An 18,422-nucleotide genomic window follows, 5' to 3' on the forward strand; every position below is an offset into this window, starting at 1 on the left:
ACCATTGGCCAACTTAACGCCCACAACAGCCGACTTGTGATGCAGGAGCTACCTAAGGAAGTGGAGGAGAGGAGACTGGATCTGATCTGTCTGCAAGAGCCGTACTCCCTAAATGGAAAATTAGTTTTCACAGCCGCGACATGGCAAGTTATAAGCAGAGGAGAAGACCCAAGATCGGCAATAATTATAACTAACAAAATCCTAAGAGCCATAGTTCTGACACAATTCACAACCAGCCACTGCAACGTCGTGGAGCTGCAATCTCCATCCGGTAACATTATCCTCATCAATATGTACTTTCAGTATGGTGATGACATCGAAAGACACCTGGCACACCTTACCACAGTCATCACGACGTTGCGGGGTCGAAAAGTAATTATAACTGCCGACATAAATGCTAAATCCCCCCTATGGTACAGTGGCACCAGGGACCCAAACGGAGAGAAGGCAGAAGAGGCCATCATGGCCTTGCAGCTAGTGGTGGTAAATAAGCCTGGAAACCCTCCGACCTATGTGGCGGGAGGTGGCCAAGGCACAAACATTGATGTGACCTTGGCTACGCCTAACGCGGCGTACCTAATTCAGCAGTGGGAAGTGGTAGAGAACGCCACCACTAGTGACCACAATCTCATTACCTTCAGTGTGGGAGACAGGGAGAGCCGCTGGGCCATGGGGTGGGAGGTGCAATATAATTACAAAAGAGCCGACTGGGAGAAACTTGCTAGGGAGTGCGACATTCCTGCACTACCAGAAGGTGACGGACACCTGGACTATGACATTGACAACAGAGCTGAGGAACTGATGACGACAATAACTCGAGCGGTGAAGGCTGCTGTACCTACTAGGAGGAAGGCCATAGCGGCCTCTCCGTCACCATGGTCAGCTGAACTAGAGGAGATGCGCCAGTCTGTCAGAAGGCTCAGGAGGCACTACCAGCGCAGTGTCGTCTGGTTAGAAAGACAAAGACGGCTGCAACTATACCGGGAAGCGAAAGAAAACTTCCACAGACACCTACGTGAGGTAAGATCCAAAAGTTGGGAACACTTTGTTCTAAACCAACTTGCTCTAGACCCTTGGGGAGTTCCCTACAAGCTTGTCCGGGAAAAAATCCGCTCTACGATGGAGCTCTCAACCGTCAGGCGTGGGGATGGGATGGCGGAGTCTTGGCAGGAAACTGCTGAGGTCCTTCTCCAGTCCCTGCTGCCTGATGACACAGCGGATGGAGAGACAGATGAACAACAGCAGCTGCGAGAGAACTATAACAGCAATGAATATGGAAACGATACGGCTGTCCACCCTTTCTCTGAAGAGGAGGTAGCTGCCCACATAAAATCCCTGAAGATAGGGAAAGCTCCCGGGCCAGATGGCATTGTGGCGGAGGTGGTGCAATTTCTGGCTCCCCAGATAGTCGCCCCTCTAACTCACCTTTATAACGAATGTCTTAGGCAGCAAAAGTTCCCTCGAATTTGGAAGAGGGCAAATGTAGTGATCATCAAGAAAGGAGCTGACAAAGACCCAGCAGAAACAAAATCCTACCGGCCAATCTGCCTGCTTGATCTGCTTGGGAAGGTTCTGGAGAGACTGCTAGCTGATAGACTGGCTGCGCACCGAGTGCTGTGCGGGATGAGCAGCAGGCAATTCGGCTTCAGGCCTGGGCGTTCAGCATCTGATGCAATCGCCCTGGCGGCTGAGGTCCGTGGCTCTACCCCGTACAAGTACGTTGTCGGCATCATGGTGGACATAAGTGGCGCCTTCGACAACCTGTGGTGGCCTTCGCTCTTCTCCTGTTTACGGGAGAAGGAGTGTCCAGGGCCGCTATAAGGATGTCTGAGGAGCTATTGTGAGGATCGGGAGGTCTGGCTATCATCCCCTGGCACAAGGGTAAGGAAAATAATCACTATGGGATGTCCCCAGGGCTCCGTACTAGGTCCCCTGTTTTGGGACATCCACATGGAACCTCTACTAGACAAATTACAGCAAAGTGATGAAGTGCTAGAGGTGATAGCCTACGCCGATGACCTCCTCCTACTGGTTGGCGGCCGAAGCCGAGAAGACATAGAGCCTAAAATAGAACGAGCAATAGATACACTACAACTTTGGTGCCGGAATACTAAGATGACAATTTCACCAACTAAGTCCACATACCACTTTCTAAAGGGACAACTAGTCAGAAATCCAACAGTCAGGATAGAGGGCTCACCAGTTCTCAGGTGACGTGAGACTCGATACCTGGGCATCATCATTGATGAGAGGTGGTCATTTGGCAGACACATTGAAACCGTAACACAAAGAGCCTTACAAGTACTCAACAACCTCATCTCCATTGGACACAAACGTTTCCACCTCCCACCACATCTCATCAAACTATATCATAATAACATACTCACCTCCATAGTGGGTTACGGTTCTGGAGTCTGGGCACACAGGCTCACGAGAGTGGTGCCCACCATGACAGTGAGAAGAGTGCAGAGGAACATGATTACGAGATCAATGGGGGCTTACAGGACCACACCGGGAGGAGCCCTATTAGTCATAATGGGACTCTGCCCCTTAGATATTAAAATTCGAGAGCAGGCCGCTTGGTACTGGGCAAAAAAGGGGAACTTGGATTAAATAGAGGAAATTCTAGGAAGCAGGATTGAAAACAAAGTTGAGATCAGGTTAAGAGGGGATCAGCTGTGGCAACACTCATGGGAAAGCGAAGAAACAGGGCGCAGAACTTTCGTCTTACTACCAGATGTCAGGGAAAGAATGGGAATGACATATTTCGAACCAACTAGGGGACTGATTCACTTTCTCACTGGACATGGACCCTATCCGACATACTTATGTCGATTCGGGAAAAAGGAGACACCCACGTGTGACTGTGGTGTTCCGGAGGGTACTCCTGACCATGTAGTCTACTACGAGTGCCCCCTTTTCAATGATGTGGCCTCTGTGTTACGAGACCAACTACCCCACAATGACACATTCAGACTGTTGAGACAACGCGACACCTTTCAGACTATCAACGAACTGGCTAACGCGGTATCACAGAAAGTCTTAAGGGACTACCTGCGAGAACCAAACTAGCACCTTACAAAGACCCTTTAAATACCGATGAAGTCTAGTACCCTATTCCCAAACCGCCTGAGCGCGGAAAGGCCGACTTATTGAGTCTAGAATCCGCCGCGCTTCGGGATTAGGGGGAGTGGGGTGCAGTCATACACCGATTTAGACAACGCACCCAATCTTGACCTTAGGATAAGTTTAGTTGTAGGACCTAGTTTATAGATTCTATTCATAGGATCCTGCAGCGACTAACACCATGGCCTGCCCAGTGTCAGGGGTACGCTCATTGGGGTTAGCTCAATGAGCAAGGCCTTATAGTAGGTTTATATTTTTCAGCTGACACATTTGTAACGCTGCAGGCTTTAGTAACTAGTCCATAGTTAGGTAGGTTACCACTTAGTACTTAATAACATATTACTTTGCCCATTGTAGTTCCCATATAGTGCTATTACTAACTAGTCACTAAATCATACGTAGAATAGCTGCAATAAAATGTACAAATGTAGAAGTACTACGGCCCACTAATCACATAAGGTAGTGGGCTACATTGTATAATTAATAAGCTTTTGAAAATAAAGATTAAAAAAAAACAAAAAAAACAAAAAAACGGTATATTCGACCTCACTGGTGTATAGGTGAGATGACTGCCTCCATGCTCATGGAGTTTTGCCTGATTGGCATTTCGGTAGTGGACTGTATTACCATCGTATGGAAAGTTTTTGATCGTCTCTAATAATTCCAGCCATACAGGCTCGTCCAAAAATATTCCGTTGAATTTTACTTTCTTGCTTTTCCACTTCTTGATTCAGAGAAATGCCTCCAGTTATCAAAGCTACACACGCTTTTATGCGTTTAATGCTTACAATTTTATTGCAGTGTTCGTTTCACGTTCAGGGTTACTAATTTTTCTGTTATATCTGTACCAGGTGATTCTGTAGCCTTTTCGAAATTTTCGGATCATTTCTTTGTTGGGTTTACAGTTTAATCATGGAGGTTGGATAGATACCCCTTGGCATCCCAACTTTGGTACCTAAGGTACCTTGCGGAAGTGAGTTTCCATACGCTGACAATCCAGTTAATGAAGAATTTGTACCTTGTACGGACTTGTTTCGTATGTGATATGAAGTCTAATTTTCGCTATAATTCTGCGAAGTTTTCGTAGGAAGTGTATAGCTTCTTTTTCCAGGATGTCAGCACAGATCAGACACAATAAATGATTTTTATTTTCGTAGAGTCTGCCCAAATATTTTATTCCTTTTACTTCTGTCATATAACACTAATACTATCTTCTTGTTTGACGCTAGCCCAATGTAATGTTATGGATCCTCTCGAAAATTACAGCATATGATACATAGAAATTTTGTAATATTTCCCCTAAGATGCTCCATCCCACGCAATGCCGTAGCTGTAGCAACAATTCAATATTTCTTTTATGTAGAACGTCTTGTCGACGTTCGAATTTTCTCAGTAGGGAACAGAGATTTGTGAAGTTATCGTGTTTAAGGCATCGAACTCGTGCTCGAAGAAACGTGATAAAAATGCGCATGCGGCCATTCAAATTGATCATTTTGGATTTTTCCTTACGTACGCCAAGAGCGATTTGTTCCAGTAATCTAGTTCCTCAGTTCCAATTACATTGGCGTGGACGAGACGTTTACCCTCTGTTCCTGCTTGTTAATGGAGCGTGACGGGTGTATAAAAGCAAGTGAAGAACGATGGTTTATGTCGGATTTGCAGTGGCAATTCACTCCACTTTTTCTGTATAAGCAGGGAAATTCGTTGCAGCATATAATAAATCTTCGTGATGCATAAATGCCTCATCTCGGTGAACTCATAACTTTGTCGGTCTCTAAACTGAAATATACTCGAATTTTTATACGCCCATCTTGAAAGTCATTTAATTCTCTGCTTCTCTCGTTAATGAGTCACGGCATAGCAACACCACCAGATTCTGTCTTCCTGGGCGGCGGCGTAATTTAAACAGCGGAGACATCATTATTAGACTGTCCAAACTCCTGAAACCACTGCTCAAGTGAAAGATTGCCTGCACAAAAATCCGCACGAATCGCAAACGCGGTTTGGCCCTGCGAGCGGTAGTTGATCAAAGACCTAACTACTCATCAACACGTACAGTACAACAATGCTCGAGTCGCCATAGACGTGGCTATGATTTCACTTGGCCACGGAATGCGGCAGACTCCCGCCCAACGCCTTCAATCTTCGTGCTCTGTCGTCTAAATACCTTCAGGGCCGGCATGTGAGGCAGCTGCTTGCTGAGGGAGCGGCCGTCGCGTCTTTGCGATAGTCGAGGCAGCACTATTAGATCGGCCAGCCAGTTCTTTCCCCGCCCGACGCGTGCGGCGAGCGGCGCGGCCCGCAGCTTCTCGCTGGCGCGGCGCGGCCAGCGTGCCGGATTGCGATCTCGCGGCCCGCTGCGTCACCTATCGACCTGGCGCGTGACGTCACGCCAGTCGATGGCGGCCTTCCTTCCGCCTGACGGGTCGCGGTCGCGGCCGCACCGGTGTGTGTGTGTGTGTGTGTGTGTGTGTGTGTGTGTGTGTGTCGCGACAACACGGGCTTCCCAGCCGAGACCAAACAAGCCACAGTTGCTCCAGCTAACTTTCGTCTGGTTAAGCGAGCTTGCGCAGGGAACACGGTGGAGGGTCTTAGTATAATAATCGTTGATGTTTTTCGGTTATAGGTGATCAGACGGAATAATAAAGACGAACGTGCCGCATTCTCAATTCAGCAAGGAAGGTAAATGTGCCTACTTGTCGGTACGCCTGAGTAGACTAGATGTCTAAGGAAACTGAAAAGAGTGCGCGTCGAGGGCCGCCAACAGGAAAATACAAATAACGAGAAGCAAAATATAGGTGGAGCAGACTTGTTGATACTGACAAAATAACACATTTTCAACCTTAGTTTAAGGTATTTTTTTAATATATACTGGCACGACACGTTTCAGCAGCATGCTGTCGTCATCCGGTGACGTGAAGCAATTTTCATTGTTAAACAACAAGTACCTGGTGAGGGCGAAAGAAGTTTTTGCTGCTGGTGCCAGTGGGGTTGTGTTCCGAAATATGGTTGCCCCTGTCCAGAAAGATTAATTTAGTTTTACGTGCAGTACTGTGTATTGTATTTAAATACTCTCAAATTGTACTTACATGTGTCCTTGTGTGGTGTACAGAGTACGAGGAAAGGGCACATCACCATCACTTCACACTAAGTTACACAGTTATTTAGAGCATGTAAGATGATGTTCAACTGTTAAGATAATGCATACACTACGCGTACAAACTTTTTCTGTACAAGCATATTTACATCATGATACTTAAATTACACAATGTGATTTTAAGTATTTAGTTAAAAAGCTTTTAGATTATCTTTGATGTTTTAACGAAGATGCCGAACGGTCTTGAGCTTACTCTGAAGCTGTGATGATTTATTACAAACGTTCATCTGAGCATCAGTTTGTTTAACCTTGCATCTTTACCTTCGCAGGTATTTACTTTAAATTGTCATCCGTAGACCTCCGAACTCAAATTTATTACGGGTACGATAAATGTTCGACCATGAAGCTGAAATTGAAGCTGAGTTTTACTCATTCCGCTTTTTACTATAAGGGGGTTAAATGTGTGTTTGGCTCACCGTTTTCCTCTGCGGTGGTAACCACTCCATTGCTGCACTTGGACAGTAGAAAACATGCATGAGTATCGTTGCGATGGCCACCGTAGGATGTACGACGAGATTTACATTGAGAGGCGTTCCAAAGTGCTACAGAACAATCGAACGAGAGTTTCGGAAGCTCATTTCTCCATGGGTAAAATATATATTTTTGAATTATTGTTTCGTCTCTTATCCTTACGGAATGTTATAGGATGGTTTCATTTTAAAGTAGTCCTAATCGATTTTTGTCATAGCTCTTCGGTATTAATAATAAAAGCGTTCGACCCGCAGGAACAATTCTTGGTGTTTTACTGGACGTGTATGAACATGAATCTCAGTTTCAGTTCAGAGTAAGCACTCTGGATTTATGATCACACATTTCTTGAATCTCTTAATGAAAGTATTTATTCCCAACAGTGGGAATGTCCCGTGACAGCTAGAACTTGTACACAGTTGCTGTCTTCGCTAATTGGTAGTTGTTCTGACTGCTGTGACTGACATACCTTGTCTTTTAGAGCGCCGCATCTATGGCGAGTCAGCATGCGGCGGTCGTAATCTGGCCCAGGGAGACTTAACAGCCGCGCTGTAATCGCCCGACGAGGGAGTTTATTGGGCGGTAACTAGCAGCGCGGCATTAAGGAGAGCAGTGCTTGTTCCTCGGCCCGGAAATTGGCCGCTTGTGGCGAATTTAAGAAGATATCGCCGGTCCGTCGCCAGACGCGCCGCCCTTAACAACAGTGGAGCTCCATAGCCGGTGTGGGGCCGCCGCGGCGCTCATCCGCGCACGTTGTGAAACGTCCCACCCGTAAACACTGCTTATGCAACAGTCGGCGGGCTCGGGAACCAGTTCGCGGCTCATTTCCATGTTCACGGGCGGCCTAATGAGCGGACACCGAGGCGTGATAACCGAGCCGCGTGTGACGTCACCGCTGTTTACACTGACTGACAGGTGGCCCGCGACGCCGCGTCGGCGTGTTTCCCTGCTTCCGCCCAGAAGCCGGCGCCTCGCGAGATGCAGGTCTAAGTCACGGCCCGGGTGAGCAAACCGTATCTGGTACTCAGCCCAGCTTACATGACGATTTCAAAGGGTTTTTCGCTTCTAAGGTATATCAGGAAGGATTGCTTATGTTCGTCATCTATACAAAACAGTACGTAAACGAAAACACGACGTGGTGGAAATAGCATTATCAGAGACGAAACGATAACTTGCCAAACTGTATGATAATTTGCAAACAGTGGTTGGTAGGTTGGTAGGTAGGTTGGTTGGTTTGAGAGAGGGACCAAACAGCGAGCTCATCGGTCCCATCGGATTGGGGAAGGATGGGGAAGCAAGTCAGTCGTGCCCTTTCACAGGAACCATCCCGGCGTTTACCTGAAGCGATTTAGGGAAATCACGGAAATTTTTTGCGTATCAAACAGGAAATTGACGTGAAAACAGTTCATGACCTGGGCCATAGTTCCCGAAAAATATGGATAACTGCTAAGATTAGGCTAAGGTGATATGAAAGGCACATCCACAGTGATACATCGCTGGTCACGTGAGAAAAAGCAGGGGAATAACCATAGCATCATGACAGTGACATTATCACTTCGATTTCGTTCATTGGTAGCGTCAGGAGCTCGAGCGCCCAAACTTACACGTTCGAATTGTAAACGTCAGTGCTTTTGTACAGATGTTATCCAATCCAGAAAAAAAATGTTGAAGCAATAGGTTCTGTAAGTTGGTGTGGACTCGCTATTCAGTAATGCGTTGTTCCCCGATATTTCTATAAAAAAAATTCTGTTACATCCTTCAGCAACTTCGTTGTCTGTGAGATGATATGAGACTATTCATTTGTATTGGTCAGTGCTAAACGAGGAAGCTTCTAGAACTGCTGGGGTGGTAGGAAGACGACATGAATCTTTTTTTGCCCATGGCATATCAGATTTAATTACTACACTGGCATTCGAAGCGTGTAAGAGTGCTAGAGCACTCGCTGGTAATACAAAAAACTAATCTCCTCCCGAACAGGCCACGAAGGCCCAACGGTACCAACCGGCCGCCATGTCATCCTTAGCCCACAGGCGTCAATGGGTGCGGATATGGAGGGGCATGCGGTCAGCACACTGCTCTCCAGGCCGTATGTCAGTTTCCGAGACCGGAGCCGCAACTTCTCAATCACGTAGCTCCTGAGTTTGCCTCACAAGAGCTGAGTGCACCCCGCTTGCCCAAGGCTCTCGACAGACCGGATGGTCACCCATCCAAGTGCTAGCCCAGCCCGACAGCGCTTAATTTCGGCGATCTGGCGGGAACCGGAGTTGCCACTGCGGTAAGGCCGTTCGCCGCTGGTAATACACCGCGTCCTGTAGTCGTCCACCGCGGCGCTCGGGGTCACACCTGATATTGGGGTATAAGAGCCCGAAACCGGTCGTGTTCGAAATAAAAGAACGTTATTCTAAATAAAAGAACCTTACAACTGTAGCGGTGTTTTCAATATCAGGTATAATGCTCAGTTGCGGATGTTCCTACACAGGATCGTTTGCGTGTAAGAGTGGTTTTGGTTCATGTACTTCCAAGGCAACTATCTTTCAAAAAACGTTATATTTTGAAGTTTGAATTTGAATCGTTGAGTGCTTTGGTATGTGTCGGCCAGTTTTACTGCAGAGCTGTGTGTTGCGCAGGAGGCGGCGAGTCCGAGCACTTGTCGCGGGTCATGACGATGGCGGAGGCGGCGGCGGAGGCAGCGCCGGCCCCGGCGCCCGACCACCGCAAGCAGCGCAAGCGTAAGCGGCTCAGCGCCGTCGTCGACCAGCTGGCCCTGCACAACAACAACAACAACAACAATAACAACAACAACGTGCCGCCCAGCGGCGCCAACAGCCCCGACTGCGAGGATGAGGACGTCTTCAGGTGAGTCACGCCTCCTTACTCCTTTATACGAGCTTATTCATTAAGTAGAAATTACCACATCGGAAAATCTAGCTGAGACCATGAATCTTGATGGTGGAGATAGTCCCTTACTACCTGTTCACCCTTCAGTGTGGCATATTTTTCTCAACAATGTATGACTTGGCGGGGACCTAGGTTGTAGGAGACAGCATGACGGCAGTTCAGGGTACACTGAAACGCTTCAGTCTGTCATTTCGGTTTTGATTACTATTAGTCATTCTTCGATCATGCAGTAATCAGATTTTCCTTTTTTTTCTCGAATAAATTAACTTGGAATCCCGGCTAAGTATTTATGTATAGCTGTGCCCAAGAGTTTGTACGTGCAGAATTTATTCTTGAATATAAAGTTTCTTTGTGTAGAACGTTTGAAGATGTGCGATTAGGGACATGGACGAAGAGCTTGTTTTCTTCACTAATACGCGAAAGAGCCACGTATAGATATCTGAGCGAAAAGCAGCTGACACTAAGGTGTACGCCCGCAACATGCAGTATCTGGCCTGTGCTTTGATTATGGACATGGCATGACGTACGACTGCGGGGAAATATCAGTTTAAAGCAAAATGTTAAATGGAATTGTCAGGAATAAGCGGGACTCGGGATGAAAGCTTGCTCACCTGCACCACTTCCCGTCAAAATTTCCGATACTGTGGTGTTAAGTTGGAGGGAATAACCTTAAGCCATTGTGAGGGAACGGTTCTGAGGAGCGAGGTAAGGCTAGACGCTATCGGTTATACATACGTCGTGTCTCGCTTTCGGGACGAGTTTCGAAAGAGCGAGTTAAGGCCAGTTCTCGAGCAGCAGTAAGTCTCGTCTGACGATCTTGAAACAGCATAGTCCTCTTTTAGACATACTGGTGTAAGAGTATTCGGGAAGACTCCACCATTTTATAGACATTTTTATTCGTAAACAATATGAAATCAAAATGTAATGAGTAGGCACCTAATCGCAGAGTAGACTTAATAAATTTGTTTTTGCTGGCAAACAGTATAAATAAAACAAATAGAAAGATAGAAAGCATTGTCGTCAAGTTTTTAATGCACAAAGCAAAATCAGTAAACCGCATGTCCTAGTGAAGTAAATTGTTAATTTATATTCGTTAAGATAAGATTCTGGCACGTAATTCTGTCACTGAAGTAAACTGCCTAATATACTTCTCTGACTCAGGAAGAAGAAACACCCAGGAAAGAAGCCAAAATAAGTAAAACCTATCAAAAGAAGCAAAGCAACAACGTTAGGTTTATAATATACAAAGCGAAATCATGAAAATCTGTGTATCCTAGTAAAGTAAATTCACTGTTAGTTTGTAACTGTAAAGATAAGATTGCGGAACTTATTTTTATCACCGATGCATTGCAGTAGCGCTCTTTATTACCGTCTGGCACGTTGAGCTCAGCCGCATAGGTCCACCAGACAGATGGGCTGGGCCGCGAGACCTATCTTACACGTAGCGTTCAAATAAACTCTTGGAGAAAAAAGGAAAACAATAGACGCACCACGAAAAAATTATCCGAAAGAGACGGAAATCGATAGATGTGTCGTACTTGTACAGACAAACAAAAGATCACAATTTCAGACAAACTGGATCATTTATTCAAGAGAAAGAGCTTCACAAAATAGTAAGTCAGTAACGTCTTGGTCCACCTGTGGCCTTTATGCGAACAGTTACTCGGCTTCCCATGGACTGTCAAACTTATTGGATGTCCTCCTGAGGAATATCGTGTGAAATTGTGTCTAATTGACGCGTCAGATCGTCAAGATCCCGACCTCTTTGGAGGGCCCTGCCCATAATGCGGCGAACGTTCTCGGTTCCAGCGACCTTGCTGGACAAGGAAGGATTTGGCAAGCATAAAGACAAGCAGTAGAAACTCTCGCTGTGTGCGGACGGCCGCTATCTTGCTGAAATGCAAGGAAAGGATGGCTTGCCACGAAGGGCGACTAAACAGGGCATAGAATATCTAAAGGTGCCGCGGATGACAGCAAAAGGGATTCCGCAATGAAATCAAATGGCACCCCATACCATGAATCCTGGTTGGTGAGCAACAGTCAGTTTGACATGCGACCGCTGTCAAGAGTGTCTCCAGACACGTCTTTGCTGGTCATTGGGACTCATTTCGAAGCCTGACTCATAACTGAAGGCAATTCTAATCCAGTCAATGAGATTCCTGGCCGAAGACGTGTCTGGAGACTCTTGGGGGGGGGGGGGGGGGGGCGATACCATGCTGACAGTCGCCCGCCATACGACCTGATAATCAGGAGCGATTCTCTGGGGTGCCAGATTTTTTTGTAGCAGAGCCCTTTTGTCTTCTTGTGTGGCAGCCTTACTGCACAGCGGTACGTCGACGATATTCTACGCCGCGTTTTGTTGCCCTTCATGGCAAGCATCCTGGGCTTATATTTCAGCAACATAATGCGCGACCATACACGGTGAGAGTTTCTACTGATTGTCCTCGTTCTTGCCAAATTCCACCTTGCCCAGGAAAGTCGTTATAATTGAATATGTGTGGAGCGTTATGGACAGAGATCTTCAACCACCTCGGGTTTTGACGATCTACCGCACCATCTTGGGCAAACTTTCGAACGGTATCTCTCAGGAGGACATCCAATAACTCTATCAGTCAGTGCCAAGCCGAAGAAATGCTTGCGTTAGGGCCAGAGGTGGACCAACGTGTTACTGACTTGTTTAATTTGTGAAACTTTTCTCTTGAATAAAAAAAATAGCTCTGAGCACTATGGGACTCAACATCTGAGGTCATCAGTCCCCTAGAACTAAGAACTACTTAAACCTAACTAACCTAAGGACATCACACACATCGATGCCCGAGGCAGGATTCGAACCTGCAACCGTAGCGGTCGCGCGGTTCCAGACTGCAGCGCCTAGAACCGCTCGGGCACACCGGCCAGCCTCTTGAATAAGTAATCCAATTTTTCTGAAATTGTAGTTATTCGTTTACATGTACATTATATCTATCGGTTTCAGTCCCATTCGGATAATACCTTCGTGGTGCGTCGTTTCTTTATTATTATTTTTTAACAGTAAAGCGTGTGGGGTTCAAATATGTACGCAGACACGTACCTAAAAGCAAACAAATAATTACGTAACTCTTTGGAGCCGATAATTACAACTTTACGACTAATCCGTCGTACAGTGTCAAAACCTGTTCCTCGTTTTTAGTGACATTCTCTTGCTTTAATCAAATCATAGCTTCTGGTGGCCGAATTAGTGTCTCTTGGTATCTTTGTGCTTTCACTGTTGTTGCAGGCATGTACTATTCTCTCTAGAGTGTTTGATGTCGATGTTGACAAGCAAGGTGTCCTCGATGTGTTGCAGCGACAGCACGACGCCTCCGCCGGTGACCGCGCTGTCGCAGGCGCCGGCGCCGCAGGCCGGTGTGACGGCGGGGGCGGCAGCAGCTGCGGCGGCGGTGGCGGGGGCGGCCGCGGGCGGCGAGTCCGCTGGCAGCTCGGGCCCCGAGCCGGGCACGCCGCTGTCGTGCGGCTGCGCCAGCTGCTTCAGCTTCGAGTACTACCTGCACTCCCAGTACCTGCACGCCGCCTCGCCCGACGCCTTCCGCCGCCGCTCGCACTCCGACTCCGACCTGCCGCTATGGCTCGACACGCGGGAAATGGTACGTCGCTGCTGCCACCTGTTTCAGCCCATCCGACTCGTTTCGCGCGCCGGCTCTTGCCGACCACAGACCACTTCAAGTGATCGACTAAAGAAGAAAGTACAAAAATGTTCACTGAAAGACAGGAATGTAAATCACCTAAAAACGAAATTATTAAAAAGTGCCGGGCTGCCAAGGCGAAAGACTGCGGAAAAAATGTGAACAAATCTAACGGAAATGGGAGTGGCTCAAGGAGCCAGACTTTAAAAGAGCTTTGGAACACTTAAGATCAGATAAGGCAGAACGGATAGACAACATATAATTTATACGCGGAATGGTCTACAGTTATTACGTTTGTTTTTATCACAGATTTTAAAGGTAGACGTTAATTTGAGTTTTAGCCCGTCTTTTGGTACCTACTTACTTCTCCAGCGATTATTAAAATTCGAGAAAAATTTTAGACGTACTAATTTCAAAAGGACAATAATTAAAAACTTGACAGTGGCAACAAAGCAGAAATTGGAGTAATATGCACAGAAGGAAATAAAAATAGTTACGTGACGGGATTCGTGATTTCCTGTCAGAGAGGTCACAGTTCGTAGTAATTGACGGAAAGTCATCGACTAAAACAGATGTGATTTCTGGCGTTCTCAAGGCTGTGTTATAAGCCCTTTGCTGTTCCTTATCCATATAAACGATTGAGGAGGGAACCTGAACAGCCGTCTTAGGTTGTTTGCAGATGATGCTGTCATTTATCGACTAGTAAAGTCAAAAAATGGTTCAAATGGCTCTGAGCACTATGGGACTTAACATCTGTGGTCATCAGTCCCCTAGAACTTAGAAATACTTAAACCTAACTAACCTAAGGACATCACACACATCCATGCCCGAGGCAGTATTCGAACCTGCGACCGTAGCGGTCGCGCGGCTCCAGACTGTAGCGCCTAGAACCGCCCGGCCACTCCTGCCGGCTAGTAAAGTCATCAGAAGATTAAAACAAATTGCAAAACTATCTAGAAAAAATATCTGTATGGTGCAAAAATTGGCAATTGACCCTAAATAACGCAATAGTGTGAGATCATCCACATGAGTGCTAAAAGGAATCCGTTAAACTTCGGTTAATCGATAAATCAGTCAAATCTAAAGACCGTAAATACCTAGGATTTACAATTACGAACAACTTAAATTGGAACACAGAAAATGTTGTTGGGAAGGCTAACCGAAGACTGCGTTTTAGTGGCACCACACTTCGAAAATGTAACAGATATACTAAGGACAATGCCTACACTACGCTTGTTCGTCCTCGTTAAGAATACTGCTGCGTGGTGTGGGATCCTTACTGGATAGGATTGACAGAGTACATCGGGAAATTTCAAAGAAGGGCCGCACGTTTTGTATTATCGCGAAGTAGGGGAGAGAGTGTCACTGAAATCATAAAGGGTTTGGGGTTGTTGTTGTTGTGCTCTTCAGTCCTGAGACTGGTTTGATGCAGCTACTCTATCCTGTACAAGCTTCTTCATCTCCCAGTACTTACTGCAACCTATATCCTTCTGAATCTGCTTAGTGTATTCATCTCTTGGCCTCTCTATACGATTTTTACCCTCCACTCTGCCCTCCAATACTAAATTGGTGATCCCTTGATGCCTCAGAACTTGTCCTACCAACCGATCCCTCCTTCTAGTCAAGTTGTCCCACAAACTCCGAATCCTATTCAATACCTCCTCATTAGTTATGTGATCTACCCATCTAATCTTCAGCATTCTTCTGTAGCACCTATTCTCTTTGCTACGGTCGCAGGTTCGAATCCTGCCTCGGGCATGGATATGTGTGATGTCCTTAGGTTAGTTAGGTTTAAGTAGTTCTAAGTTCTCGGGGACTGATGACCACAGATGTTAAGTCCCATAGTGCTCAGAGCCATTTGAACCATTTGAATCGTATTCTCTTCTTGTCCAAACTATTTATTGTCCATGTTTCACTTCCATACGTGGCTACACTCCATACAAATACTTTCAGGAACGACTTCCTCACACTTAAATCTATACTCGATGTTAACAAATTTCTCTTCTTCAGAAACGCTTTCCTTGCCATTGTCAATCTACATTTTATATCTTTGTCAGTCTACATTTTATATCTTCTCTACTTCGATCATCATCAGTTATTTTGCTCCCCAAATAAGAAAAATTCCTGTGTGGTAGACATCATTAAAACAAAGGCGTTTTTCGTTGCGGTGGAATCTTCTCACAACATTTCAATCACCAACTATCTCCTTAAAATGCGAAAATATTTTGACGACGCCGAATTACATCGGGAGAAACGATCACTAAAATAAAATAAGAGAAATTAGAGCTCGCACGGAGTGATATAAATAGTCGTGTTTTTCGCGCGCTGTACGAGATTGGAATAATAGAGAATTATTCTGAAGGTGACTCGATGAACCCTTTGCAGAGAATTCATGTAAATGTAGAGTCAGACGAAACACTATTAACTTCGCAACGCGGGCTAGAGCATCTTGCCACGGTTCGGGCGCCCCCCCCCCTCCCCCCTCCCCGCCGTTGGAGGTTGGAGTCCACCTTCGGGCATGGGTGTGCGTGCGTGTGTGTGTGTGTGTGTGTGTGTGTGTGTGTGTGTGTGTGTGTGTGTGTGTTGTCCTTAGCGTAAGTGTGTTGTCCTTAGCGTAAGCCTAGGGACCGATGACCTCAGCAGTTTGGTCCCATAGGAACTTACCACGAATTTCCAAAAAATTTGCTACAAACTTACTGGCGCTGTGATCTTAGTTGGTAATGTGACGGTGGCGTGTTGCAGGCGGCACGGCGGCCAGCAGCGCTGTCGGCGCCGAGCAAGGGCGGCTCCCTGGAGTCGGAGGGCTCGGGCTCCCAAGACTCGCCGCTCGACCTGTCGATGAAGGCGGCTTCGGCGTCGGCGTCGACGTCCGCGTCGGCGTGGTCGTGCCACACGAGCAGCAGCACGGGCTCGTCGGAGCCCGGCACGCCCGCCGCCGTCGTGACGGCCGGCGGCGTCGCGGTGCCCGTGGTGCGCGGGGACGTGGCGTCGCCCACCACCATGGCGAGCGTCGCGGTGCGCTACAACCTGGAGGTGTCGCCCGTCGTCGAGGAGATGCCGCCGGGCGCCGACGTCGCCTACGTGTGCCCCGTGTGCGGCCAGATGTTCAGCCTGCACGACCGCCTCGCCAAGCACATGGCCAGCCGGCATCGCAACTCGGCGTCGGGCGGCGGCGGGGGCGGCGCGGGCGGCTCGTGTTCCGGGTCCGGCGGCGGCGGCAGCGGCAGTGGCGCCCCCGAGCGCGCCTACCTGTGCGAGGTGTGCCGGCGCTCGTTCGCGCGCTCCGACATGCTGACGCGGCACATGCGGCTGCACACGGGCATCAAGCCGTACACGTGCCGCGTCTGCGGGCAGGTGTTCTCGCGTTCGGACCACCTGAGCACGCACCAGCGCACGCACACGGGCGAGAAGCCGTACAAGTGCCCGCAGTGCCCGTACGCGGCGTGCCGGCGCGACATGATCACGCGCCACATGCGCACGCACGCGCGAGGCGGCGCCGGCGCCGCCCCCGGCCTCGGACTCAACCTGGTGCAGCCCAAGCAGGAGCTCGAGGAACCGGCCAGCCCCTCGCAGGCGCTCTCCGCGCTCTCCATGGAACCCGGCCTGCAGTAGCGGCGGCACCGGCACCGCGCTCACCCTCCTCCCGTGTCTCCGAGAGCCGCTCGCGACGGACGGACTGTGCGCCGGTTTAACGGCTAGTGGTCACCGAGCGTCATCTGGACGACTGCAACTTCGAGACGGCGCACTGCCAGGTTCAGGTGCTCGTCTCCTGGCGTTGCTGTGAAGTGTCATCCGCCGATTAACTGTATCCTGTGGGAACTACTGCTCTGTTTCTCCCAAGCATCTAATAGGTATCAAAATGTCATTACTTGTACACCAATCTGCATCGCACCTGGAGTCAGTTTCAGAGAGCCTCCAGAAAAACGTCTGTCCATCACGATGTCCACCTGTCGTCAGAGTGCTGGCACTGTAGCGTACTCATGTGGCCCCACGGGTGTCAACACATCAGGGGCCTCTGCCAGACTTCCTGCACCGTGGAGCCCAAGTGAACACTCTTGGGTGTGGAATATGAAACCGGGATTAACACTGAAATTTTACTGAAAATTCTATCCCCCGAACAGATGCCATTCTCCTTGGAGCTCCCTCGGTTCGCCAAACAATGGCACGATAGTACTCGTACGTCCATCAGCTCCACTGCTTGCAGGCAGTCTGACTATCTGTGGCAGCCGGTAATTGGAACTGGACAATTTCGGAGCTGCCACAAAATCACATCTGTCGCTGACGACTTCCACCTGTAAGCTCAGTGCGCACTGTGCGCACTTTTTCTGCGGCCAGATGGGTAGCAGCACGAAAGCAGTCAGAAGCTGCGACACTTTCTACACCGCGAAGCCGAAGTGTACACTCGTGGGAAGGCAGTACGAGCCAAGTAGAGGCGATATTCATATCAAATGTTGGGAGCCACAGCGATGAGCAACACAAGCGCAGGGCTCCGCCTCCCTATAAAGTGATGACAAACAAGTGTTGCAGAGTGGCTGACGCAATGGCTAGATAGTAGCGTGGAGGTGCAGGGACAATGTATACATCACATGAAATATTGTGAGGTTACTCTCGAGAGTCGGTAAGTACGGGAAGAGCATGTGGCCTCGGATGCTGCGGAGCGGCGGAGTGGGTGTTGGTATCGGCGCGTTTTGACGTCACTGTGGGGCGAGGCGACCAGCGTAGCGTGTCGTGGCTGCCGTGCCGTGCTCGGCCTCGGCCAATATCGATCTGGCGGCGGGCTGACGCTCGCACGCGTGTCGTCGCCGCCGCCGCCACAGCGGGCCATTATAATTAGAACAGCGGAACAGACGACAATTCTTTACCTGAGCGGGGCTCGAACGGGCACGCGGCCAGCAGGTGGGGCCGCGATCGCCAGCGCTATTAAAAACTGGCTGCGCCCGACCGGCGGCTGCCCACGCCTCGCCGCCCCCCCCCCTCCACCGCTTCACCCCTCCCCCTCCCCTCCTCAGCGGCCGACGCCACGCTTCCCGGCCGCTGCAAGTACGTCTCTGGACATCCGCACCTGTTATTGTTACAAACTACTGCACTTCCTCCGTACTGCCGGCGGCGAA

General features: G+C 48.6%; 1 protein-coding gene across 1 annotated transcript in view; it reads left to right on the forward strand.

Annotated features, from left to right (window-relative positions):
* The window catches only part of LOC126260510 (zinc finger protein GLI4), a 271,568-nt gene extending 253,366 nt beyond the window's left edge, over positions 1-18,202 (forward strand). The window contains exons 3-7 of the mRNA XM_049957841.1: positions 9,379-9,607; positions 12,975-13,029; positions 13,096-13,272; positions 16,054-16,472; positions 16,539-18,202. Coding sequence (XP_049813798.1) covers positions 9,411-9,607; positions 12,975-13,029; positions 13,096-13,272; positions 16,054-16,472; positions 16,539-16,923 — 1,233 coding nt within the window. The 5' untranslated portion in view covers positions 9,379-9,410 and the 3' untranslated portion in view covers positions 16,924-18,202. The remainder of the gene's footprint in view (positions 1-9,378; positions 9,608-12,974; positions 13,030-13,095; positions 13,273-16,053; positions 16,473-16,538) is intronic.
* Positions 18,203-18,422: the final 220 nt, after the last annotated feature.

The sequence above is a fragment of the Schistocerca nitens genome, chromosome 5, assembly GCF_023898315.1.
Source record: "Schistocerca nitens isolate TAMUIC-IGC-003100 chromosome 5, iqSchNite1.1, whole genome shotgun sequence".
NCBI lineage: Eukaryota > Metazoa > Arthropoda > Insecta > Orthoptera > Acrididae > Schistocerca > Schistocerca nitens.